General features: G+C 31.4%; 1 protein-coding gene across 1 annotated transcript in view; it reads right to left on the reverse strand.

The window, feature by feature from the left end:
• Window positions 1-4,325: 4,325 nt before the first annotated feature.
• The window catches only part of RTTN (rotatin), a 213,390-nt gene continuing 189,934 nt past the window's right edge, over window positions 4,326-27,781 (reverse strand). Inside the window, exons 42-49 of the mRNA XM_023496275.2 lie at window positions 26,389-26,486; window positions 24,705-24,782; window positions 20,468-20,594; window positions 14,952-15,154; window positions 12,992-13,259; window positions 10,442-10,545; window positions 5,762-5,831; window positions 4,326-4,782 (exon numbers count right to left, since the gene is read on the reverse strand). Of these exons, the coding sequence (XP_023352043.1) occupies window positions 4,697-4,782; window positions 5,762-5,831; window positions 10,442-10,545; window positions 12,992-13,259; window positions 14,952-15,154; window positions 20,468-20,594; window positions 24,705-24,782; window positions 26,389-26,486 (1,034 nt within the window). The 3' untranslated portion in view covers window positions 4,326-4,696. The remainder of the gene's footprint in view (window positions 4,783-5,761; window positions 5,832-10,441; window positions 10,546-12,991; window positions 13,260-14,951; window positions 15,155-20,467; window positions 20,595-24,704; window positions 24,783-26,388; window positions 26,487-27,781) is intronic.

The raw sequence follows: 27,781 nt of genomic DNA on the forward strand, positions 1-27,781 counted from the left end.
CCCACTCCCCAAAGTATTTTCAGCTGAGTATTCGAGGAGCTGTGATTATTGTGATGAAATGGACAAAAGTGGGCACAGTAGGTGAGAACAGGCAAAAAACTGTCAAAGAATCTTGAAGCACAATTTTAAATGGTGTTAATAATCTAAATTTCTGAGAAATCAACAAATGCATAAAGTGACCTATTAGGAGGCAACAAAAGTTGGGGTGCACCTCTCTGAGTTGAGAAACTGGAAAGTTCTTGAGTTTAAGACTCAGTCACAAATAAGAACCAGATATTGGTGAATATTCTATTTGTGTGTATGTAGAGAAAAGTATTCATTGTATGATAATTTTTATAGCCACTCTTACAAAGCTAGACAGTGATTACCTTCAATACTATCATCCTAGCACAAACAAGAGCAAAGATCTTTAAATCTTTAAAGTTTCACAAGATTGTTAACATAATCATGTTGAAATATCTTGATCTTTCAAGTGCTATTTTTCTAGAATAATTTTCTTAAATTCTGGAAATGATAAATTACAATTCTTTAGTTATAATCCCTAAAATCCTGCTCTGCCCCACAAAAAAGCTTTAGATCCCTAGATTTTAATGTTTTAATTTATCTTAAGTTAGGAGAGGGGAAGAAAAAAAATCTCACCCTCTTATCTATCACAGAATGTAATTAGCACTGACAATAAACAGGAGAGTGAATCTAGGGCTCTTAGCATCCAATCTTAGGTTCTCGCCTGGGATGTTCCTTTTTGGGGGCTATCAGCTTTTTAAAAATAGAAGAGCATATTCTGCAAATTACACAGGCTGCACCTCCAGCAGTGTGGAAATAACAGAAGCTTCTTTTTATCACCCATGCCGTGTGAAAGCTGAGACTCAACAGATAACCTATGAAACTTCTTTCCTTCCTCTTAGCTCTTGCTCAGGAGCTTTTTGGCAGAGGGAGGCCTGCATCCCAAGAATATTAGGCTTAGGCAGAAATAAATGGGAAGTGCTCTTCTCCCAGGTCAGATAAAGTGGGAGGGAAAGGTAAGAGCTGAAAGGTAACTCTTTAGTAGACTGGCTTAATGAGAGATAGTGGAAATGCTGATTCTACTAGAACCATTGCAAATGAATAGCAGACTATGGGGAATTGAGTCTTAATTGTATCACTTTAAATATTTCATGTCCGGTATAGGACTGCTTGCCATCTGGGGGAGGGGGTGGAGGGAAGGAGGGGAAAAATCGGAACAGAAGTGAGTGCAAGGGATAATGTTGTAAAAAATTACCCTGGCATGGTTTCTGGCAATAAAAAGTTATTTTAAAAAATGATACCAAAAAGAAGAGTGTTATTTGAACAAGTTTTAAATGCAAAGAAAAGGACAAAAATAAGTTCAGATAAGAAGCAGACAAGAAGCACAGAATTTATTGTAAATTAAAAAAATAAAAAAAAATAAAATAAATGTTTCATGTCCATTTCTCATTATGGTTGAAAATAAGAAGCAGGGCATGTTTGTTTGCTGCCCAGTAGATAAAAATTTTAATCCAGACAAGAAACCAGTACGCAATGTTCAGGGTCTTACAGAAGACTGATGGGATCAGCACCTATTTTGCAGAACTCTCATTTGTTACATATTAGAGATTTGAATGTGGTTAGGAATGGAGGAGATCAGTGATCATCCTAGCAATTTCCTCTGTATTGTGAGATTTTGTTATTGGAGATCCAGTATGTAGTAACTTCCTATCAATTACTTAATCAAAAAAGTGTTTATTAAGTCCTATCATGTATACTAGGAACTGGATATACAAAGCCATGCTTCTTTAAAGAAGGATAGATGTACATATGTAATACTAATATATAAAACTAATAGAAAGTAGTTTTGAGAGGAGAATCTGGAGACATTGGGAAGACCAGAAAAGGCCCCATGTAAGATTTGATATTTTAACTGAGCTTTGAAGGAAACTAGGAATTCTATGAAATAGAAGTGATGAGAGATTATTCCAAACATGAGGATGTCCTCTGCAAATATTATCAAATATTATTGTGAAGGACTTCAAGTAGTCCAGTTTGGTTAGACCCTTAGATTGGGATTAACTTCAGGATAAGTATTTTTACTTATGATTCTCCAAGACTTAGGACAGTGCCTGGCATAGTGTAGGCACTTTAGTGTTAGATGACTGATGAACATGTAAATGGAATTAGCATATATAATGAGCCTTGAAAGGTAGCTTGGAGTCATATTATTTTGTTTGTTTTCTTAACTAAATCTGTGATTTAAAGAAGCTGAAAATGAGGAAACTCTCTCTACCAGTGTATATCAGCATCTCATCTGTATTTCATCTCTTAGCTAGTTGCATTACTTTAGAATTTCTCTGGTTGATTTCTCCACCATGATCCAGGAAGTTCATCATTAGGATAACTTCTCCATCCTGAAAGATCTCTTCAGTCTTGATACTCTACCTCATCATTACTCTCTGCATCTTTGAGTCCATGAACTCCAAACATCCATTTCAGGAAAGACCCCAGATCATTAAAACAGCAATAGAAAAGGTACTTATCTGTGGACACCAAGCCATCAGGGGCTTGCAGGAATATGGTACCTACCAAATAATTAGCCCAACAAGGTAGCTATCCAACTTTCTCCCAGATATTAGTTGAGGACAGTGGCTAAGGAATAAGTCAAGTTTGTCTTCAGTGAAAACCTTACAATGAAGAATGACATAGGATTTTATCACTTGGAAATGGGAATCAATTTTATGTAAATTTCTAGAATGGCTTCTACTTTGTTATAAATTCTGTGCTCTTCAACTATTTGCAAACTAGATTGTATCTTCACTATTATAGTTAAAACTCCCTCTAAGAGCAACACTAATAAACTCGTGATTTTAGATTTAAACTAGACCCTCACTGTTGTTTAGTGCAAGTGCTTCACATAATGCCTGGCACACAGAAGGCAGTGAACCAATGTTTAATGACTTATTTGGCAATAGTTTTATTAATCTCTTATCATTATTCATCTCTATCAACAAGATATATTAATCTTAATGCATTTGCCAAGATGAATATTCCAAACCTTCAGAATTTTCAGGCCTCCAATCCCACAACTCAGCAAATAATCTTACTTCTGATTTAGAAGATAGATGTCAACCAACATAAGTTCTTTCAATTCTTGTCCTCAAGAATGAGCTATTTTCCTGTATTTCCACATTTTTACTTTCTTCCCTCTGGTATTAGAGAAACAAGACGTTAACCTTCTTACTTCATTCCCCCATTTGTGTCACTGGCCCTATTCCTTGTATATACTTAGTGATAATGCTCTCCTTGTTTTGGCATCTTCAAACCTCTTCCTCTCCACCTTTATCATCCTTATCACATATAAATAGGAACAGGTATAATGTTCTATAATACCCTACCCATATTCTTATGCAGTCTCTTTAGCTAATTCCTTTTTTCCTTCATTTCACTACCAAACTTCTAGAAAGAGGGAATAGTATTTACACACACACACATACACACACACACACACACACACAAAACCTCTGTGTTCATAAGTCCTATGCTCTTTAACTCCTTGAACACTAAATTCTGTTCCTATCACTATACTAAAACTAGTTGGACTATTTGTGGAATATTGCTTTGAACAGCTCCAGACAAACACATTACCTTCTCCCCACAAACTAGTTAGCTACTTCTCTATCAGTGGCATTTTCATTCTAGAAATCATTCACTCTAGGATGAAACCTCAGTCCACTACTCCTTTCAATCATCCTTATGGATTATTCATTAGCTAGATCAAACTACCAGAAACACTTTCTATGATTTTCTATTTCCAAGTCTTTTTCAACAGTTTGCTGTACCTTTAACACCCTGAGCTCACACCATGAGCTTTTCCTTTTGAATTTCTAATCACCCTTCAGAGTTCAACTCAAATGCTAATTTCTCTATAAAGCTTAAACTACCCAATCAGAAAATCTACTTCTTCATTAAACTCTCATACATTTTGTTTTTTATCTCTCAAATCAAGTATATATGTGTTTGCATAGTACTGCTCTACCTTGTTGTTATACATATAATTGCATATACATGCATGCACATATATCTAATTTCTACCACTAGATTATAGATCCTGATGGGTAGGAGAAACTAACTCTTACTACCTAGCTTAAGGCCAGGCACAGGATCTAAAATGCCATAAATAAAATATACATAAAATATTTAATTACTGTGAATTGAAAGATAAGTTTTAAGTTTTATGACTAATGCCAAGTCAAGGAAAATAGATTATAATATTATTTCATTTCTTATCATTTACAAGTGAGAAGTCTAACAATAGACAAATTATTATTACTTCGATCAGTTTAGAATTTCCCCAATATTTTATTTTGATAAATAGGTAATAAATATGATTTTTAATACAGAAATTTTACATAAAAAAATAAAAAATATTCCAGGTTTTTTACGGCTTTATTTTCTATCATCTTGTCAGGTGCTATTTGTGGGCCCATTGTATTATAGTAGAGTTCTGACAATTATCAGCTCTGCTTCTTGGGTGAGCAAGAAGTCACCCAAATGACTCTTCCAAAAGGTGTCTCTTGGTGTCTCTTCCAAAAGGTTTTGTTTGTTTTGGATAAAATGTGTACAGGAATCTGAAAGTGCACAGTATTTCTTTGAACCAAGCCTTTCTAAATGTAAGTATCCAAATCAAAAATGGAACAGTCCAGGAAATTTATGTGCAAAGAAGGAGTTGCATCAGATTCTCCAGACATTTTAAATAATACATATTTAATGAGTCTGCATCATGGTCTGAGATAGCTATAAAAGACAAATGAGGGGAAAAAAATCTGTTGAAATTAATAATATATGTGAAACGTTTAAAAGTATACCTTAACATTTATTTGGAATTTAAAGTAAAATAACAATAAAGGAAATAAATATTTTGCCTATAAATACTGTAATATGTATTTATACATATATTCTTTAATTTTATATCTCTTAAAGGAAGATCTGTGAAGGTTTTGATATACCTTGCCTACTTAGGAAAACAGAATGAAACCAATTATCCCTTTTGAACAAATCACAAAATATAGCCTCAAATGCATATACTTCCTCCAAGAACACTCTCTTCAATATTATGGTATTGTATATCTTTAACCAGCTTTAGAATGTATGCTCATTGTTTGAATGATGCTTTTGAGTTCAACCACAAAAAAAAAAAAAAAAAAATGGGGTTCTGGAAAAGCTAAATTCGGGGTCCATGACTGAGCATAGAAAATTGAACTAAGGTCTCATAAAAATTACGATTCTAGAAAAAATTTTAATAGGCTTAAGTCATGATAAGCCCATATCTCATAGCATGATCACATTGACAAGATGACATAATAGATACAGGAGTAATGGTCTCTTCTTGTCATACTATAATTTAATAAACTGATGTCAGATTGGAGTTTGCTATTCAAGGTCAATCTTAATTGGGCAGTAGTTCTTATCACACAAATATATCTCCTTACCACATTTGCAAAAGAAAGAGAGAAAGAAAAAATTGACAAAGAAGAATCATAGCCAAATTTTAAGAAATGATGACATTGTAAACATTTGCCAGCAGATTTTATTGCTAAAGACTTAATGTTTAAAAGGATAGACAACCAATAAATACCTATACATTTGCAAAACATCATTTTAGCAAACTGACATTTTGCTGTGCCCTGCACAAAGGCATAGTTACTCAGATATCAGCATCAATGCTTACCATCTTTCAAACTATAGATAGAAATTTTTAAAGAGAGAAACTTACTTTTTTTTGCTGAAGCATAGGCTTTATCTACTTTTCTTATTATTGATGGAATTTTCAAAGTTGCTTTTGCCTGTAAAAAATACAGAGTACTCCAATAACTACACGTATTCCCACATTATAAGGTTCAAAGTATCAAGGGATACCTTCTGTCAATAATGACATATTATCAAATAAGAAACAGATTATAATAATGCAATTAGAGATTTATGTACCATATATACTACAGTGTTATATTCTCTTGTTCACTTTTCATTTATCTCTCTACATTATCTCATTCCTACATTTCATAATAATCATTTAATAAATATTTATTACCCTCTCTCTTCTTCCTCCGCTACTCTGCATTGGTTTCAGATTTTTCCAACCTATCATCATCATTATTATTTCATCAGAAAATCTTAAGAAGTTTTTTAACCAGCTGTCTAGGTATATTGCCATGAAATTTAAGCCACAGTGGGATTGCATAGAAATGCATGTAGAAATATAGGAATTTCTGCTCGCAGAAATTAGGATGGAGACAATGAAATGCAAAACTTCAATACTATTTTATAAAATATTACAAAAATAAGTTGATAATGATTTCAGAATTCTTGTAGCAAAATCACTGGGAAGTTACACCATAATCATTTTGTTTCATAATCAATCCCTTTAAAAACTGCATTGTTAAGAGATGTGCGTGTGTGTATGTGTGTCTCTCACACACATATTATGCAAAATTATCCCAACCCTGCATACTTCAGCATCTTATAGTAGACTAAGGAGATTATATAAAAATCTGCAAATAAAATTATGCAAGATGAAAATCTAAACCATGGGGTCTAAAGGGGTTGTGGCTCTGGCTTAAAAAAACATGGGTCAAGGCAAGGTTACAGAGATATAGGGTTGAAAGACAAACCAATCTATAATCTATCTTTTGTCACAGTGAAATAAGACAAAGATAAAATTAGTGCAAAATGAGACTAGATCTTGGACAGCCCTTGGCTGAATCTATCAGTATAAAGGTGGACCATGACCATAATCATTTGTGAGAGAAGAGAGTTTTAAGTGATTCACAGACTTGAAAGGTCTGTGAGCACACCATTTTAGAGTTTGTGAACTATAAGGAGAGAAGATATGGTCTAGAAATAGATTTTTTAGAGTAGAATCCAAAGAATTGAAACTCCTATAAGTTAAAATTTATTGGGCAAATTGATTCAAGAAGGATAAGATTCTTTCAATTGCTTATGACAAAAATTATTCTGATAAGGAAGAATTATTCAAGAGAATGATGTGCCTCTAAATGTAATCCAATAATTAACAAAACATGTAGGAGATGGACATGAAGGAAGATGACTGAGAAAGAATACAAAGAGGGATACATTACCATAAGAATTATGTTAGAAAAGCTGAAAAACAGAATGATCTAATGTTTTCTATAAAGACAGAAAGACAAAAAGCATTGACTATTTTGTTTAGTTTATTTAAAACTATGCTTGGGGAAAGAAAAAGAACAAAAAGAGAAAAAGATTATGGTCTAGGCAGAACTAGTGGATAAAATAATATAAGACACTGGCAAGTTATCTGAAATGTGAAATGAGCCAAAGTACGCAATTGTGTCCCAATTTATGAAAATTAAAGGAGATAATTTCTTCAAATTATCAAGTAGTGAGTTCTATTTTGAATTCTGGCAAAAAAAAAAAGCAGTATACTAATAAAGAATAATTTGAAAACATTTCAAAAGAAGAACAATGATTGTTTAAGTACATTCATTAAAAACAATCTTGTCAACTAATTTTATTTTTATTTCTGATTACACAAATTAACATAGACTGGTAAATCAGGGGAATGACAAAGACAGGGCAAACATGAATTTCATTGAAGCATTTGGCAAAGCCTTTCTGGATACTTTTTTTGGAGATATTGAAGAAATGTGAGCATGAACTAGCCTTAAAGAGTGGTCATTGATAATAACAACCTAGATGAAGGACTCTACTAGAATGCCTCAAAGAGAAATATACCCTTACTTTGAATGAAGTTATACATGGCATTTTTATCAAGCCAAAGGGTTAAAAAAAATAACATGGTGGAGGAATTCTGGGAAAATTGTGACATTAATGTATTGTTGGTGGAGTTTGTGAACTGATCCAACTATTAAAACCCAAAGGGGATAAAACTACATATCTCTTTGTCCCAGGAAAATCACTTTGTAGCCCAAAGAAATCAAAGAAAAAGTAAAAAGACCTACACATACAAAAATATTTATAGCAGCTCTTTTTGTGAAGGCAAAGAATGGTAAATTGAGGGAATACCTATCAATCAGGGAATGGGTGAACAAGTTGTGATAAATGATTTTGATGTAATATTATTTTGCTGTAAAAAATGACAAGCATGATGGTTTCAGAAAAACCTGGGAAGACTTATTTGCACTAATGCACAATAAAGTGAGCAGAGCCAAGAGAATATTGTACATAGTAGCGGCATATGGTAAAGATGCTCAGCTGTAAATGGCTTAGCTTTTCTGAGCAATACAATGATCCAAGACAATTCCAAAGGACTTATGATGAAAACTGCTATCTACATCCATAAAAAAATCTGATGGACTCTGAATGCAGATTGAAGCACACTTTTTAAACTTGATTTTTCTTGGTTTTAAAAAAATTTGACTAATACAAAAATATGTATTTTATAACTTCACATATATAATTTATATCAAATTGTTTGCCTTCTCAATTGAGGTTGAGAAAGGCAGGGACAGAGAGAATTTGGAATTAAAATTTTTAAAAATCATGTTAAAATTTTTTTACATGTGATTGAGAAAATAAAATTTTAAAAATTAAGAGTTACATGAAACTTGGAGGAACAACTAACAAGATGGATAATGGAATCAGTATCCAAGAAAATAAAAAATACAGTTAGCATAATGAGCTAAATGTAATAAAGTAGCATTTAAAAGGAATAAATGCAAAGTCCTATATTTGGTTTTAAAAATCAATTACACTGGTACATAAAAGAGAAGGAAGGACTAGCCAATAAGTGATATTGGTTAGCTGGGACACAGAGTTCCAGGATTACAGTTGGGAAGATCTGAGTTCAAATCTGGCCTCAGACATTAGCTATGTGAACCTAAGCAAGTCACTTAACCTGTTTGATTCGGGTTTTAACTGCAATTTGAAGATAATTATAATATCTGCTTCACAGGATTGTGAGGATCCAATGAGATAACATTTGCAAAAGAAGGGTCTGGTACATAGTAGGGGCTATATAATATATGACAATAATATCTAATAATATGATTATATTATGATATGTATCATATAAATATATGATAATAATCTGATAATAAATGATCAGAAGACATGGCTACTTCAGTAGGCTGAAAATTCAATGAATTTAGGATGTGACAATGCAGTCAAAAGATACTGTGATCCATCTCTTAGCTTCACCCAAGTACTGGCTAAAATCTCACCTTCTACAGGAAGCCTTTCCCAATTCCTCTTAAATCTAGGTTTTGCCTCTGTGGTTATTTTCTAGATATAGCTTGTTTGTATATAGTTGTTTTTATTTGTTTCTGAACTCCTTACTTTTCTTTTTATATCCCTAGCACTCAGCATGGTGCATATATTAAGACATAAAATGTTAGGAATGGGAGATGGAATATATAGGCGAGGTGAGATAATAACAGATTTTTATGGATAATAATATAACAACCTAAATAAATGTTTGTTGACTTCTGAAGTCCCTTCCAAATATAAGACTCAATAATTCTACAAAAATACAGAATGACTATCTATCTGCCTAATTCCTTAAAATAGACTCTTTAACTTCCTTTAATAACTCCCAAATCATTACCATCCATATGATTCTGTTATTATCTGACATGGCCTTCATAAATACATTCTATCTCCCAATTTCAGGCACTTTAACTGGCTATCCTTCAATGCATGGAATACTTTCCTCATCTTCATCTTGTGGATTCCCTACCTTCATTTTTCAGTCAAGAATCAGCTAAATTCTCACCTTCTTTAAGAAAGTGTCTTCTAATAATTACTTTGTAGTTAACCAGTATATAGCTTACTTTGATTATATTTGTTTTCATGTTGTCTCTCCCATTAAATTATAGGTTCCTTGAGGGCAGGGATTATCTTTTTTGCCTCTTTTTGTATTCCTAGAGCTTAACACAGTGCCAGGCATATAGTTAGTGATTCATAAATGTTCACTGATTTACTACAATGAAAGACTAAATGTAAAGAAAACAACTTACATTAGGTACCCAATGGCTTAAAAATGGAAAATAGGATTTATTATTAAATTTGGATATGAAACTTAGTATTTCCCTAAATTGGATTAACTTCTACTACTATGCTTTGTTTTATATTCTCAAAAAACTTTTAGAAAACACACTAATGTGAAAATATTTCCAAACAGTTGTTACTTAAATGTTTGTTGAATTGAATTGTAACAATATTGCCTATAATTTACACTAACTAGGTAAACAAACTAAAAAAACCATTCTAGAATAAAACACTTATTTTGTTGATTTCATTTGATGTGGTTGCACTATATTAACTTTATGATCATACAGAAATGATATGACTAACTTATTTCCAGGTCTTTAGTAATTCTGTATGCTTTAGGAGCCTTGACTTCCTTTTTTTTTTTTTTAAATCCTGGTTAAATGATGAAAAGTCATCAAAAACTGACCTTGTGATTATTGTAAATAAGAGCCCAAAGTGCAGCTGCTCCAATTCTCTGAACATTTCGATTGTCACTTTCCAGACAAGAAGACAGCAATGAAATAACTTTATCTAATGAGGAAATAAGATTTTGTTACTAAAAATACTTCATATACATCCCATTTTGTCTTTTCTGTGATTCTGGATTATATCATGGTTAACACGAAAATAACAATACTAAGACATATAATAATCTTTACATGGTCTATTGGAAGAAACTTCAAGAAAAAATATCATTAAAAAGTACATGTTCAAGCTTGTTAAGACTTATAGGAACTGATGCTAAGTGAAGCGAGCAGACCAAAAATGTACACAGTAACAAGAAAATTATGTGATGATCAATTGTGATAGATTTGGCTCTTTTAAACAATGAGATGATTCAAGGCAATTCCAGCAGACTTTTGATGGAAAGTGCTATCCATATCCAGAGAGAGAATATGGAGACTGAAAGTGGATTAAAGCACACAATATTTTCATTTTTTCCTTCCTTGTGTTTTTTTTTTCCTTTTTAATCTGATTTTTTTGTGTTTTTTTGCGCAGCATGAAAAATATGGAAATCTATTTAGAAAAATTGCACATGTTTAACCTATATTGGATTGCTTGCTGTCTTGAGAAGGGAGAGAAGGGAGAGGAGAGGGAGAAAACTTTGGAACACAAAGTTTTGCAAAAGTCAATGTTGAAAACTGTCTTTGTTGTATTTGGAAAAATAAAATATTATTTATGAAAAAATTCACATTCACATCCAATTGATTTTTTTTTTAACACTTCAACATCTCCGTCTTCACTAAGTTTCTTCTTTTTTATTAATACTACAAAGGTTTATAAAATGTTTTACATATATTTTCCCATTTGATAATGTGCTCAATATAGGTACAATTGGTTTAAAGAAACCTGTTGTTCAGAAATGAGCAGAGATGGTAAGTTATCTGATAACCACTACTTCCAATGTATTTTACATTTCACTTTATGTAAATTCTAAGAAAAGTATTCATGAATTCTGAAATTTTTCCATCTGCAATTTTTTTTTTTTAACTATTGGGGAAAACTTTTTTCCAATGTAAGCCACTTCTAAGTTTATATTCTTTTAAAGTCAATGAGTAAATAAAGTCCTACTTGGAGAAACTGGAATTACAGTCATGCTATTTTAAAAACATTAATTCTGAAAGATGAAATGTAATTATATACTGATACTATAATGGATATCCAGTTGAAAGATTAAGAAAATGCCAATGAAGTGTTTGGTATTTTATATGAATTGAAAATAGTAAAAAATTCAAGTTTCATATATAACAGACTGAGAAAAAAGTATGGCATAAATGTGACCCCTAAAAGGTAATTTCATTAAGGCACTTCTACAATATTGTAGGGAAGGATATTATTGGAAACTATTCATGTGCTAATAAAATAAATCTCTAAATATTTAAAAGTAAGATAATGAAAACAAAAGTTTAATTACTAGTTTGCTCAATTCTCTTTCTAGAAACCTTCTCTGAAACTATTATTATATTCTTGAATTTTTTAAGTTGTTGTATTTTAAAAATTTTCCCTAATATATGTTTCCAAAACAGTTCACTTACAACATGACAGTTATAACTGAACTGATTTTTTTCTGGTTCTACTCTCAATACTGAAGTCAAATTTTATCTAATTTGATCTAATACAGGATTCTCTAATCAGAAGATGAAGCTTTGTTTTACTGGAAGATATAGATTTGTTGGCAGATCTTCAAAGAAACTGTTTTAGTAAAATTGCATCTTCTAAAGTTTGCTATGGCTCCCAATGAAAAAAAGTTATATTTTTGAAAAGTTAGCTTCTCTGCCCTCAACAAAATTGACTCTATTCAGGAAAATAGGTGCAGGAGAACAAGTCTCACCAACATAACAGACTATTCTATGAGAACTAGTTTAAGTTTGATAAGTTCATCACCGGAAAGTTGACCATCATATCTTGACAGTATTTTTGTTTTTCTTTTATTTTTCTGACACAACTCATAAAACTCTTCATTAAAGGGTGATCAGAAACTGCATTGATAGAAGTATGCAAACTGGTGGAATCATAAAATTTTTTATTGAAATATTACTAAAAACATCTCATACAGATGTGTACATTGTAAAACATGAAATAGAATCTCAATAATTTTCTATATGCATGTTACATGTTAACCTATATTTTAATTTTCTTATTTTCCTTGACTAGATTGCATAATTATGAGGACAGGAATTGTATTATATTCATCTTTGTATCACCAGTCATTAATATAGAGAATTGAAGATAACAATCTTTTATAATGTTTGTTAAGTTTAATTTTAAAAAAGTCGAAAAAAATATTGTGAGACATAACTCTCCCATCCTCCCACATTTCACACTTGCCAAGGATGACACATTTCTCTACTTGTTTCAAAAAATAAGTTACAAAATTCTTTATAAATATCTGGTCAGTAGGTTGATTATTTTAAGTGATACCCAGATAACAATATTTAACAATACCCATGTGACATATACATACTTGAATACCTACCATGAGCTAGGATCTTGGGTTTATTTGAAGGACTAAAGCAGATATTATGAAGAATAAGAAGAGGTAAATGGGGATTGCTTTTGTGTTTATATTTGCTCATTTCAACAAGTAAATCTGAACAGCCACTGAGTTTCAGAATCATTTGTTGCCCATCTTCATCAGAGGAAATATTCAAAAGGAACTTCAACCAAAGAATAGCAAGATCAGGAAGATGTTTATTTTCTCCTTTCGGCAATGTCAGAGATAAAAAGTTCTGTAAGAAATTACTCTGGGGGGAGATAAAGAGAACATTATTTTCTTCTTGAGACTTAACATTTTCTTGATTATCTCACTAGTCCCTTGATGGTTAATTAGCTAGTCTTCTTATATTCTATTCTCCAATATTATTTTTCCCTTTCCACTAATATCCTCTAAGACATAAATCTGCAATATTTCTTAGTAGAAACTACAAAAGAAAATGGAAAAAAAAAACTTTTAAGATCTCACTTTTAACTAATACTTTTTATAATGAGGGATGAGATGAACTTAAGACTGATTTTTTTCATTTGTGATGCATGGTTTTAGGTCCTTTGATTGCTCTTCATTTATCTATTTTCTGCATATTTGGCTACTCACTAATAATCACACTATGAAAGGATAGGAAAAGGAAATAAAATTCTTATCTGATATCTTGATTATTAGTTAGCTGTCCTGGTTTGGTCTGGGAGCAATCTGATGAATTTATCTATGAATGTACTGTAAAGGTAATTTGCAAATATTATATATCTATTCTATTTCTATTTCCTATCTGAAATCAATCAGTAAAATGCATTTTTAAAATATCTATTATGTGCAAGGCACTAAGGATACCAATCAAAAGTGAAATAATCACTCAAGTAGTTGGCAATCTTGTGGGATTGGGGAACATATTCATGTATTGTGAAGAGCTTTAAATGCAAAAAAGAATTTTTATTTTATCTTAAGGGGAATGAGGAGTCATTGAAATTATTTGAGCAGAGGAACAACAGAGTAATATATATGCTTTGAGAATATCAATTTGGCATGGTATGGAAGATGGATTAGAGAGGGGAATAGGTCACATATAATTTATAGCTGAATATAGTTTTTTTCTATATCCTTAGTATACTTAAATTATTTCTATTCAGGCTTCTTTATCTAAGAAAGAAAACTAGATAGCAATCCTTTTCTCTGCTTTTCCATTAATGATAATGACAAGGTAAACTTAATACTATGGAGTTTCTTAGTATATAAATGAAAGAAAAGTAACAAAAGTCTCCTGATACAATTTACTGATAGAAATAGACTTAATAGACTACCCAAGGATCAATTTTCAAAATCAGGAATCTAACACAGCCTGAAATTGTATTGTTCTAAATACTCAGTGCAAGTGGTCAATTCTTTGAATATAAGCAGGGTCTAGGATGATACTGTACCAATTTACAGCGTGAAGAGTTTGTATTTTCATGCATTATGCAATATTAAATTTGTTTAGTTATCAATTTATAAACTAAATGAGGCCAAAATAAAATGAAAACTTAGAATATTGGCAATATAGCTGCAGCTGTTACATTAAAAAGAGGGTGTTGAGGAATCCTCTGATTTCAGAAAGCAGTTTGTCAATCTAAACTTATTAACCATTTGGTGAGTTAACAGTTCTGGGATAGAATGTATTACTTTTATGATCCTAAAATATTATAAGAAACTTGTCTTGGAGCTTCACTTTTAAAAGCACAAAATAATGACTTATCTCATATCAAAAAAAAGTATGAAATTTAAAAATAGTTATGATTTCTGTACTCTAGTTCCCAATCATTTCTATATGACAACTGGCCTTAAAGAAAGTGTACTTTGTTCATTTTATGAATTTCTAAAAATAGAACCCATAAATCATAATTTTGTTCCATATACTCAATCACTGGATATTTTTGTTTATGAAGCATAATAGAGTTTAAGTGCTTACCTTTTGAATAACTCCTTTACAATCATGAGATAAGGCAACATTTGCAAGGAGTGTAAAAGCCAACTGCTGAATTGTGGGATTCTCAGAAGTAATATGGGAAACCCATTTTAAGATACAAAGCAACAAAGAGTTACTTGGTGTTCCTCTAAATGCAGGCTGACCAGGAAACTGTACACAACTTGCCCCACAAAGAGAACTGCAACCTTAAAAAATGACAGTTTATTACAATTTATTCATAGTTTTACAACCTGGTTATAAGCTATTACCCATTAGCCAAAAATAATAAGCAGCAAATTACCTCTATTAAATAGAAATTCCTTTCTCTTGCTGCCTCTCTCTCACTTTTATCCAACTGAGCTCTATTCTTTTCCAGGTTTATTTTGCCCTTACTATCCCTGTATCAAACATTATCCATTGATTCCAGCAGAACCTGATCTACAATGAACAAACCTAATTAGAAGCTCTGCCTCTTTTCTTCCCTAAGTTCTTCTTATATTTTCTTCTCTTAACTAAAATTTGACTTAATCCATAATATGCCTTCCTCATGAAATTTTCATTGGAGACTATTTCCTTTATACCCACCCTGATTTACTAGAAGAAATAGGTTTCTCTTTGTAGGTTCATAACTCAAATATACTTAAGGGCATCTAGATGGCACAGTGAATGAAGTTCTGGGTCTATATAGGAGTTTAAATAGGCCTCAGAGATATATTAGCTGTATGACCCTGGAGTTTGCTGAGTAAAAAGGACAAAGGTGACATAGTCAAGCTTAATCTTTAGGAAAATACCTCAAAGCTGAGTAGAAGTTGACTTAGAATGCAGAGACTTGAGGCAGGAAATCCAATCAAAAGACAATGAATTAGCCCTAGTAAAAGATGATGAAACTTGAACTAGGTGGGAGCTGTTGAGTAGAGAAAAGATGTGCAGATAGAAACACACTATTTAGAAAGAGATTGGATTGTGGGGCAAAAACAAGTAAAACAACAGCAATGCTACAAATCCAGGTGAGTACAAGGGTCATCAATTTAAAAAGTGGAGGACATGGTGGATCAGGGGAAGACAATGAATTCTGTTTTAGACATATTGGGTTTAAGATGCCTCTAAGACATCAAGTTCCAAAAGGTATTTGGCTATGTGGAATCAGAACTATGTAAACTGACTAAGATTATATGTGGAGATTTGGGAATCATCTGAATAAAGATGAACATTGAAAATATATGAGTTAATGAAATCAACAAGTGAAAGAATAAATATTAGTGAAATAGGTACATAAGACACTAGATATTGATATTCTCTCAGTCACTTTTAATTGAGTATTTAATAAATACGAAAAATTTCCCCTGCTTTTAGTATCTCTTTGGATGTGTTGTAAAATGAACTTGGTTTTCTCTAGCACAGAATTCTCTTCTTATATACATATATAAATATATTCTTAATTTCAGTTGCTTTCCCTATTTTTATTCTCTTTAGTAACAGTTTTATTTTCTCTGTAAGCAAATCTGGGACTAAAGCCCAGGTATAGACTTTAATGTTTTCAACAGCTAAGAGAAAAAAGCTATAATTTTTTGTGTGCTCTTTTCAATTTTTCATATTTTATAAGACTAGATGGGACAGTGGATAGATTAATAGGCCTGGAATCAAGAAGACCTAAGTTCAAATCTGACTCCAGACATTTATTAGCTCTCTGATCTTGGGCAATTTGTGTCTGTGTATCTGTGTCTGTATGTTTACATATAAAATAATATAGAGATATAATTATATTATATAAAATCATTTTATATATACTATATAATATATTGATAAAATTATAATATAATAGTATATATTATGTATATATTATTTTTCTCACAATTACATGTTTAAACAATTTTTAACATGATTTTTCTTTAAGTTTTTGAGTTCCAAATTTTATCCCTTCTTCCCTTTCCTCCCTTCTCCCTAAGATGTTAAGAAATCAGATGTAAGGTGTACATATGGAATCATGTAAAACACTTCTATTGGGCAATTTACTTAACTTCTATTTGCCTCAGTTTCCTTAACTATAAAATGGGGATAATAATAAAAATAGCATGTTTTTCACATTGCTGCTGTGAGGATAAAATGAGACAATATTTTTAAAAAGTATTTAGCATAGTACTGACACATAGTAGGTGTTCTATTAATGCTTATTTCCTTTCCCTTCCTGTTCCAATTTTATCCCTAAAAGCTGTTAGGGTAACTTTTTTTTTTTTTTTTTAATAAAAGTCTCTTACCACGTTTCCTCAAAACTGATTTTATCTTCCACTTCTCTCTTTAACAAGAAAATATTGCACAGAATCTATCATCTTTCTCCATAAAACATCTATCAAATGAGTTCATATTCCAAATAATTATTGCTCTTAGCTGTCATATCTCAGCATTGCACAAGTAAATAAAGTATCTGCTGACTAAGGGACTTTGGTTTTTTTTTTTTGCCTCCTTGTTATGTCATTTGATTTACATCCGCCAAGATGCCTAAGGGAATCATCAGTCTGTATCTATGTCCCTTTTTTCTATCCATATACCATTTATTGTTATTAAAACTTGTTTAAAAATATCAGGTGGGAGTCATTTTAATTACACATATCATACCATTTTCTTTTTTATATTCTTTCTCCTAGTTTTGCACTAATATTGATTTTTCTCCAATAAGTCAGTGGTGTACCTGTATCTCCTAGGGTTTATAGTGAGGATAAAGTGAGATAATATTTGTAAAGGATTTTTCCATTCTTAAAGTATTATATGAATGTGAATGTTATTCATAACATAACAATGAAATATTATTAAAATAGAATCTCTATCATTTTGTGGTATCATTTGGCACTACATAGTGTTTTCTGATTCATTTGTCAAAGAAAATATATAAGGCATGAGTCTTTTGTGTAGTCTTTGACCTCTCATTTCTTATTTTTAATCCATATTTTCATACACATTAAGTATTAAAGTAAATACTAACTTAATTTGGAGGGTCTTATCAAGTTCCTTGAAGTCTCTGTAACAGATGTTGGCACATGGAAATACAATTATTTTTACAGTCATCTTTTTGCTAATTCTTATGTTGAGCACTGCAATATAAGAAATCAACATGACCAAGAAAATGCCAGATATAATCCATGTAGACTCTGCAAAATGTCCGAGTCTGTTATATAATTCTTACAGAAAAAAAATGAGAAGACATGCGTTAGACAACATCCAAACCTGTTGATTGGCCAGACTATTAGCAGTCATTACTGATTTAATCACAACCTTACTATTATTTAACATTTTTTGTCACTGACTTAGAAGAAAATATAGATAGCATGCTGATTTAATTTGTACATAACAAAGGGAGAAGGACTAATAGTTAATAGGATTCAAGATGGTCTTAAAAAGTTAGAACTTTTTTTTAAAGAAGAAATTTAATAGGGATAAACATTTTAAGTTTTTTGAATGGGTCATGATTCTTTCATAAATGTGTTAAATTAGGTGGTCTCTGGTATTTTTTAAACTTTTTTTTGGTGAAAAACAGATATACTATAAACCCTTGTTTAAGGAGTTATAGTATAATAGGAAGAAAAAGTATTAAAATAAATAACTGACATGAAACAATATGAAAAATAGGAGAAATCCTGACAAATCTGAATAGTTCCTTTGCTACCCAAAACTATAGGAAGGAACTCAGTTGGGCAGAGATTAAGAAAGGCTTCATGAAAGAAATGGCTCCTGCCCTTGAATGATGGGAAATCAAGATAGGGAAATGAGGGATAGAGTCAATTTCAGATACAGAGGCAGTATGACTGACCAATACAAGATACAAGATACAAGAGAAGATAAGAATAAAAAAAATAAGGGTAAACTTAGACTAGAACTTAGAATACACAAAAATGAGTATGACAAGATCAAGGATTTATTTTCAATAAAATAGAGAATGAGGAACTAGTTTAAATAAAGGAATTATATTTTGTGATAGCAGTACATTTGGAGGAGTATTTAAGAAAAGATATTAAGGAACAGTTGAAGAAAGGATAGAATGTAGGGGGCAAGTATAACAGTTAACAGAATACAATATTCTGGGTGATGGATAATAAAAGCTTGAATTAAGGTGAATGTGGTGAGAATAGCAAAGAAAAACCAGATATAACAGATATAGCTGAGATAAAATTGATGAGACTTACTTGTTTGGATATTGGGATAAGACAAGACAAAAGACTAAAATGGCTCCATGGTAATAAACTAGTGTGACTAAGAAGATAGTAATACCATCAATAGAAATAGAGAAGTTGAAATAAGTGGCAATTTGAGGAAGAGAATTTCAATTTTTAATTTAATACACTGTTAGAACAATTCAGAGAAGCACTTCAATATTCAAAGTGCTGAATTTGGGTTAAATTATCTGTTCTTCCATTTCTCCTAGTGTGTTCTTGGCAAGACATTTAATCATTCTGAGCTCTATTTATGATTTTTATTCCTTCTGTTGTCAAATATAGATCCTCTCCTCTGATGAGACTAGTATCTACCCATATACATACTCATTCTAATTCCCTAGCTTTATTCATGCTTATTTCTATTCCTGGAATTTATCCCTTCCCTTCCTTCCATCTTAACCATTCTTCTTTTAATACCCAGTTGAAGGCCCAACTCTTCCAAGAAAGCTTCTTTTACTAATCTAGTGTGCTGTGATTCCTCCCTTCTTCAGGACTTGATTTTTCTCCAACTACTTTGTGTGTTAATTTTTTATCTTAAAGAGATGGCATGATGAGGGGAAGGAACCATGCATTCTTCTACTCTGTTATCCTCACAGTACTCAGCACAGTCTTGAACCCACATAAAACACACAGGAAATGCCTTCTGATTTGATAGGTGGAGGAGCCATTGTACCTCAAAAAAGCATGTCTGTAGCCACCAACACAAGAAGCAGGGTGAAAGCATTTGGGAACAAATTAGAGAGGATTTATGATACTTTGGAAAACATTTAACCCCTTTTTTCTTAAAACTGGAGCATTCATTCTTCTATTGATAAATGGTTAAAGAACGTGAATAATTAATTTTCAAAAACAGAAATCAAAGCTATCAATAATATGAAAAAAATTCTCTAAATCACTGATTAAAGAAATGCTAATTAAACAACTATGAGATACTATCTCATGTCTCATATGTCTGTATATGTGTGTATATATTTATATATGTGTATATATTCTATCCTTTCTCCCTCTGACTAGAAGGTAGAACCATGAACTCCAAAAACTTCATTTAAGGAGGGAGTTCACACATCCCCTCATTTCTTACCTGTCTTCACTACTTTGCATCCCCCCACCCCCCATGTTCCCCACACCACCCTGAACTGGGTATTTTCTTTTCTCCCCACTTTGCCTTTTAGCCTTTTTAAATATATTGTCTTCCTTCATCTAATTGTAAGATTTTTGAAAGCGGGGAAGGCAGGGAGTCTTTGTATTTCTAACACTAAATAGAGTGATTGGCATATAGTATGAGTTTAATTACTGTTTAAAGAATATATTTACCAGCTGGATAATTTGCAGTATAGACACAAAGCAACTGCAAGGCCACCTTCATCAATGAATCATCCAACAGAAACCAAGGCCAAAAAGAATGTATTAGAGGAACAAGATGTGCTTGAAGTGCTGTTGCCTTTTGAAGAAAATAAAAAATGACATGTGAGATAAATTAATATTATGTTATTATGTTAATAACTAATTATTAAGTGATTCCCTCCTTTTCCTTTGATTTTTGTTAAGATCCCACTTCTGAAAAGATCAATCAGGCTCTGATGATTACCTCTGATGAAGGTAATCTTCTCCCAACCTTAAGGCATCTACCTGTGTAGAGATAGGGGAGATTTAGTTTTCATTCCATTAAAAAAAACTTTCCTTGTGTTGATCTTCTAAAAAATTGGATACATTATTTGATAATTTTATTTATATATATATATAAATAAAATTTTAGACTAAAATACATGTATTCCCCCATTGAGAAATAAATATTATGCAATGAACAATAATTAATTTTCACGATAATAAATCTGAAATACTGAAAGATTCTGAAATGGTTTCCATTTTTGTTTACTTTGTAAACAAATGCCAACTTCAGCCCAGGAACATATGTCCTGGTCTAGATCCCCTCCTTTAGAGTTCAGAGCAACCTAGCCAGTTAATGAGAATATTCTGGAGAGGTCCAGATAGAAATGGCTTCCCCTGCCCAATTTGCTGGAGGCTGCTAAGATTCATGATCAAACCACATTCTCAGCAAGATGACCTGAAAATTTTTGATAGCTTTCTCATTAATTATCCACCAATCAGGATCACGTTTCACTTCTCAGAGGAGTTTCTTATCAGAAGTAATAAAAAAAGTTTCCCTTTGTGTGTCTGATTTTACTGGGAGAAACTATTGACCACCAATTTATTGATCAATGGTTAGCCTAATTCATAAATTAATCAGTAATTACCTGGAAATTCTGTCTCTTCAAATTTTTCATTCACCACACTTACAGAAGTATAAAATGACTCAGAAAGAAATTATAGAATGAAATAGAATACATGAAAACTAGACAGTGAAGTAACATTGTCAACTTTTTAAAAATATCCTTTCTCTTGTGAAAATTAGCAGCAAGATACAGGTACTCAGAAGTGGAAGTACCAGAAGTAACACAAGGGATCCCACTCCTAACCGGAATAGCATGACAAAAATTTGCCCCTACAGCTATCCTTTTCCAAATTGCCCCACACCTCAATATAAAAATCCTCATTACCTTAGCAATTCTATCCACCATTGTAGGAGGCGGAGGTGACCTTAACCAAACCCACCTACGAAAAATTCTAGCCTACTATATTTCAAAGTAATTCAATATTTCTCTTCAGCAACAATAGGTACCATACTTAACTATTCTAACATGGAATATGTCTTTGTCAAAAACTTATTTTTGAAAGCACTTGTGATTGTGTGCTCTTTGGATAAGAATGGCTTAGAGGGAAGTTATGGTCAAGAAGTAGACTAATATAATTATGAATTCCAATTAACATCAAATTACCTTATATACTAAAAAGGGATTTTTCTTATATTCTAATTATTCAAAAATCAATTAAACACAAATCATACTTCATATTTTTCCTTAATAATTTGGAAACCATTTCAGAATCTTTCAGTATTTCAGATTTATTATCATGAAAATTAATTATTGTTCATTGCATAATGTTTATTTCTCAATGGGAGAATACACATATTTTAGTCTAAAATTTTATTTAAATATATATATATATATTAAATAATGTATCCAATTTTTTAGAATATCAACACAAGGAAAGTTTCTTTTAATGGAATGAAAACTAAATTACAAAATTAACTCACCAAACTGGATTGATATAAAACTTAAATTCTGATTATTTTTAAAAGTTACTCAATTTCAGGTATCAGCTTCTTCTAGAAAAATGGATGGCTCAAAAGCCAAAAATTACTTGAGAAATTTTATAAAGAATATTCAATTATTAAAAAAAAATCCACTTATAACAACTGGAATAAGGATTCATTTGTTATAAAAAACAGATTAACCTATTAAATCTAACTGCTTGTGACAGTGCTGGTAGAGAAAGAGGAAGAAGGATGATAATGACAACAATGCCAAAAAGATCCTTCCATAACAATGAAACATACCATAATAGAAACTGGAAATTATATGGCTGAAATCCAAAAAAAAAGAAAAAAAAAGAAAGAAAAAGAAATCCCAATTAAGTACAAATAATGGAAGATTTTGCTTGATTCCTTCATTATTCAGTTGTACTTTAGCATACACTTATCTCTCCTAATCATGAAAGTTTTGAAAAAACATTTTAAAAATTAGTTTTATTTAATGTATTGACTAATTTCTGATTTGTTCTTAGCTCAAGGAACTTAAAAAGTATTTCGATAATCTGATTGATGAGTGATTCCATATATGCCTAAATTATATTATGGGTAGTATAATCCAAAAATAATAGTTACATTGAAAAAACTAATCTATCATTATATATTTCTTTGCAGCCAGAGCTTATCCAATGAACAAACTACAGTATTTCATGAAAAATACATAGGACCATATAAAAAAAAATAATAATAATTTTAAAAAGAAAAATTTTACTTATTGATGCTTTAATTTAATAATTTTTACACACAATTCACTTCACTACTATGCAAACACACTTAAGAAATCAATACATTTATGATAAAACTAATGATATTACTGCCACGCATATAGTAGGTGGATAGTACAAATTGGGTTGCAAATGAATAGTTTTAGAGAGTGACAAGTAAATAGTGAAAATAATCATAATCAGTTGACAAGTGGTTTTGAAAAGGATTAAGCTACAGACTAATACACAAGGACATTTTCTGATAAAACTACAATATGGAACTAGATGGTATAGTGGATAGAGTATAGTCCCTAAAGTCAGGAGGATCTGATTTCAAATCCGGCTTCAGACACTTAGTACATCTTAGCTGTGTGACCCTGGGCAAGTCACTTAACCACAATTGTCTCAGCAAAAGAAGCAAAATCAAAAACAAAACCTACAATACAAACTAATGAGATACCTTACCTCTCCCAGTGTTAAGATTTTTCTAAAGTAAGACTGCTATTTAAGATATTATATGAATACAAGTCTAAGATATATGATCAGAAATACAGATGAATATTTCTTGGTTCTTAGAAGTTTCAAGTGTTAGATTTTTGACAATAATTTATAATCTACTTCAGATCATATATCTTTGAAACAGTTTTCAAGTATGTTTTCTGAAAGCCATCATAATTCAAGCAATCTTGAATGTCTGCTCTTATACCCAAATTGAATATAATGTAATTATATCATGCACTACAATTCCAATGGTATTATCACATTTCCATGACAAAGTTAGAAGTGATATATGCAAGAAATGTTTATGAAATTATCACTCAAATTACTGTTTGTAGTACTCAAATTGAATATTTTTTTTAAATACTCCACATAAAATTGATAATCAAATAGACATCAATGGCCCAAAACACTAAATCAATTTCATAATTATTTTTTGGTCAAAATAAAACCCTTCAGGTATCACTACTCTATTTTCCTTCATTTTACAGATATTGAAAACAGAGAAACTGAATCAAGTAGCTAAGGCATCAGAATTAAAATTCAAAAACTCTAGTTAAAGAAATAATACTTTTCAACAGGCTTTATATACACTCTTGTATGGTATTTGAGGGCAGTTATGTGGCTCTAGGTGGTTCAGCTAAGCTTGGAGTTAGGAAGACCTGAGGTAAAATCTAGCCTTGGACACTTGCTGCCTGTGTGATTCTGGTCAAGAACCCTAGGTTTCCTCATCCACAAAATGAGCTGGAGAAGGAAAAACCACTCCAGCATTTTTGCCAAGAAAACTCTAAAAGAGATCCCCAAAAACCAAACAACTGTTTTTAAACAAACTTTCTCTACTGACAAACAGAAATGCAATTAAAAGATGTTCTGATTAAAAATCTCATATCTTGTTAATATTTAACCTTTCATTCCATCTTATTAACTGTAAAATTTAAATTCCCAGAAAAAATCATATGTACACGAATACGAAGTATAAGTCTGATGAGGTGGATTCATTTATTAGTACTAGATTTATGAATTATTCAATTGTGCCATCTAAAAAAAGTTCAAGGAACTAATTTTTACTTATACCCTTTATAATAATTAAATTGCTTAGGATCATTCCTACTATCAGAAGTCTGATGGTAGCTTTACTTACTTTATAATCATTATTTTGAAAAAGGCAGTTTCTTAGCATCTGCATGGCAATGTTTAGTTCTTTCCTAAAACCATTTTCCTGTTGAAATAAAAACAAATGAAAAATACCATAAGAACAGAACACACATATTTTTATGTAGAGAGCCCATTTTTGATTCATATTACAAAATAAAAGAACTTCAGTCACGCCTGACTACCGTAACTTTGAAGATGCTGACAAGCTAACTATCTTTGAAAGATGACCATATCTCAGCTATTTCTGTTCCATCAAGCACAGAGGAATTGAGACATATAATAGGCTCCATGTTTCATTTCACTAAAGTGATACAGGTACTGTATGGTTTTCAATCCCATCAGTATTGCCTGACATTCTCCATGATGAAGTAAAGAGTCTTACTTCAAAGAGGCACAAGAAAAGAGAGCAAGAAGGACTATGATAAATATGTGTTTCATTGTTACAAATTACTTTTTAAACTAGTTTTAAACTAAATTTATAAAAAAATTAAAATATAACTGGCCTTGGTTTGAATGTAGCTTATTATTACAATGCACTATTTACTATATCACAGGATTAATAATCATTTGCAAAATATACCAGCTTTGTAGAGTAAAAATTTGAAGAAACAGAATGTTTAGTTTCCCAAAATTCTGGAATAAATTTTATTCTAGGAGATATAAAAATGTTTCACTTGTCTATGTGATTAATGAATTATTAATGAACTTATTTGTCAGGCTTACTGCATCAGGAATATGACTAGTCTACTAGAGACATGGTAGAGAAGGGACAGTATAGAAAAGTTGTTATTCCAGTGATACTGTTTGGCTATAAATCATAGAATCCTCTATCTTTAAAAAATCCACGGCTTATCCAAAGGGCAAAAAAGAGGTTCTTGTTGGATGTATATAAGCTGAAAACATGAAATATGGCGCAAGAGTGATATTAGACATATGACTCGGAAAGAAGATGGTTCGATCAGTTGGAAAAAGCACTGATTGACTCTTCTACTAGTGACTGTGTAAGTTTAAGTAATGTAGGGAATGGTTTCCAGAACAATAAAATCTCTTCTCACTTATAGCCATTGAGAGGATTTATCATTATAGTACGATATAAACAACAGTTGATATTCACCAGATCATATGATTCAGATGGGTTGCAATCAGTAGAAGAAATACTGCCATCACAGAAATGCAGAACCCATGTTGAGTAACAAATATAAAACTAGACATATTTAATAACTAATGTGCATACTGAAGATAAAGGAATGCTGATGTATATATATGTATATATGTGAATTTTATTATTTGATTTGGATTAAAAACTCAGATTCATACCTAATTTTTTTTGACTGATTAGATTGGTAGTTTGCACAGTATCACTCACAAGATCAAACATAAATGTCTTTAAACAACAGACATGATCTAAATTCCAATTAAGGGATTCTAAAGTTATTATATTAAAATATAATCCCAAATCCTTAAGGCTTTGATAATATCATTTACAAATAATGCAATCTATTATTACATTCATCTCTTATCTGACTACTTATTACATATAACCAGGAAATTAATATTCAATTTATAATAAGCTTGTATTGTGTCATCTCAGCAAAAGAAACTAATGTTGGAAAATGGACTCCAACTAAACTCATTCTTTATTATAATAAACTTGTAGATTTTATAGTTACCTTTTTTTTTGGCCCCTTTTTCCTAGGCTTCAGGGAATCTAAGTTCAGTTGTGCATGAATGTGTTTCATCTGTTCTATGCAGCTGTCTATGAGGCCAGCTGAAAGACAAAATCTCTAAGATTTTAGAACTAAATTTCCTTGACAATCGTTAGAACTTTCATTTGAAACTAATAACACAGAAAAGAGTGTTTAGCTTTTACACCATAGGGCTTATGATTATGAAGAAGAGAAATGGGAGAGAACTTATATGAAAAATCCACTTGTTTCTAAGACACTTAGATATCTCAAAAATATAAGTATTATGTATTTCTAGGAGATCACAAATTAAAAGCTGAAAGGAACTTTAAAGGTCAACCAGCCTAGTCCTATGATTTTATAGATAAGAAATAATAACTATAGCACCTGTATAATGCTTCCAGGTTTGGGAAGTACCTCACTTTGTAGGCACAATAACCCTGGGTGGCAGGACCACGGAGGCTGTGATATATCCAAGATTACAACACTTTAAAAAATGACAGAACTAAGATTTAAACCCAAGTCCTCTTATTTCAAATCTAGCAATGTGTATATTACACCATTCTGCCTCTATTATTTTACAACAATATGTTTATGTATCTGATTATAGCTGAAGTTAGCCCAGGTGTAGAGTGGGATATGGATTCAATACTTTTATTACTGATGATAACATAAGAATTGAAAATTCAGTCAAACAAGTGAAAGATTTATGAAAATAGAGAAAGTTAGAAGAAAAGGTCATAAAATCTGTATATTCACAATAATGTCTGATATTTATCATTAAGTGGCTAAATTAGCTGAATTATTTCATTTAAGCTCAATACAATTGTGAGTACATACTATAGATATTATCTTCACTTCAAAGAAAAGGAAACAGGTTCAAAGTGGTTAAGTAATTTGTCTAGAATCAATCACACATTTGGTAAATCTCAGAGGTGGGATCTGAATTTAGAGTTTTTGACTTCCAAAGCCAGCCTTTTACTCATTACATTATGGTTTTTCTCATCGTTTACTTAGGGGAATTTAAAAAAGAATGATTGTGTCATGTAAACATCAGAAATGAATGAAATTTAAGCATAAAAAATGTTTTTTTGCCATAAAGTGGGTAAAAGATACTTAGAAGTTTAACTTTAGGAAAAAGCTTTCAAATGATAAATCCTTTATTTGTGAAGCAAAGCAAAAGAGGCAAACTGGTAAAACATTTAAAATTAACCTGCAGAGGTCAATAAAAAGTAAAAAACAAACAAACAAACAAACAAAAACAGAGTCTGGTTAACTAATGGATTAATATTATGGGTTCTCTCCATAGTTTTTGCCATTTACTCGTGGGAGTCAAATCTGAAGCTAGTATTTACTCACATATTTTTCTTTTTTGCAT

Source organism: Sarcophilus harrisii, chromosome 1 (genome assembly GCF_902635505.1).
Source record: "Sarcophilus harrisii chromosome 1, mSarHar1.11, whole genome shotgun sequence".
In the NCBI taxonomy this organism is placed as follows: domain Eukaryota; kingdom Metazoa; phylum Chordata; class Mammalia; order Dasyuromorphia; family Dasyuridae; genus Sarcophilus; species Sarcophilus harrisii.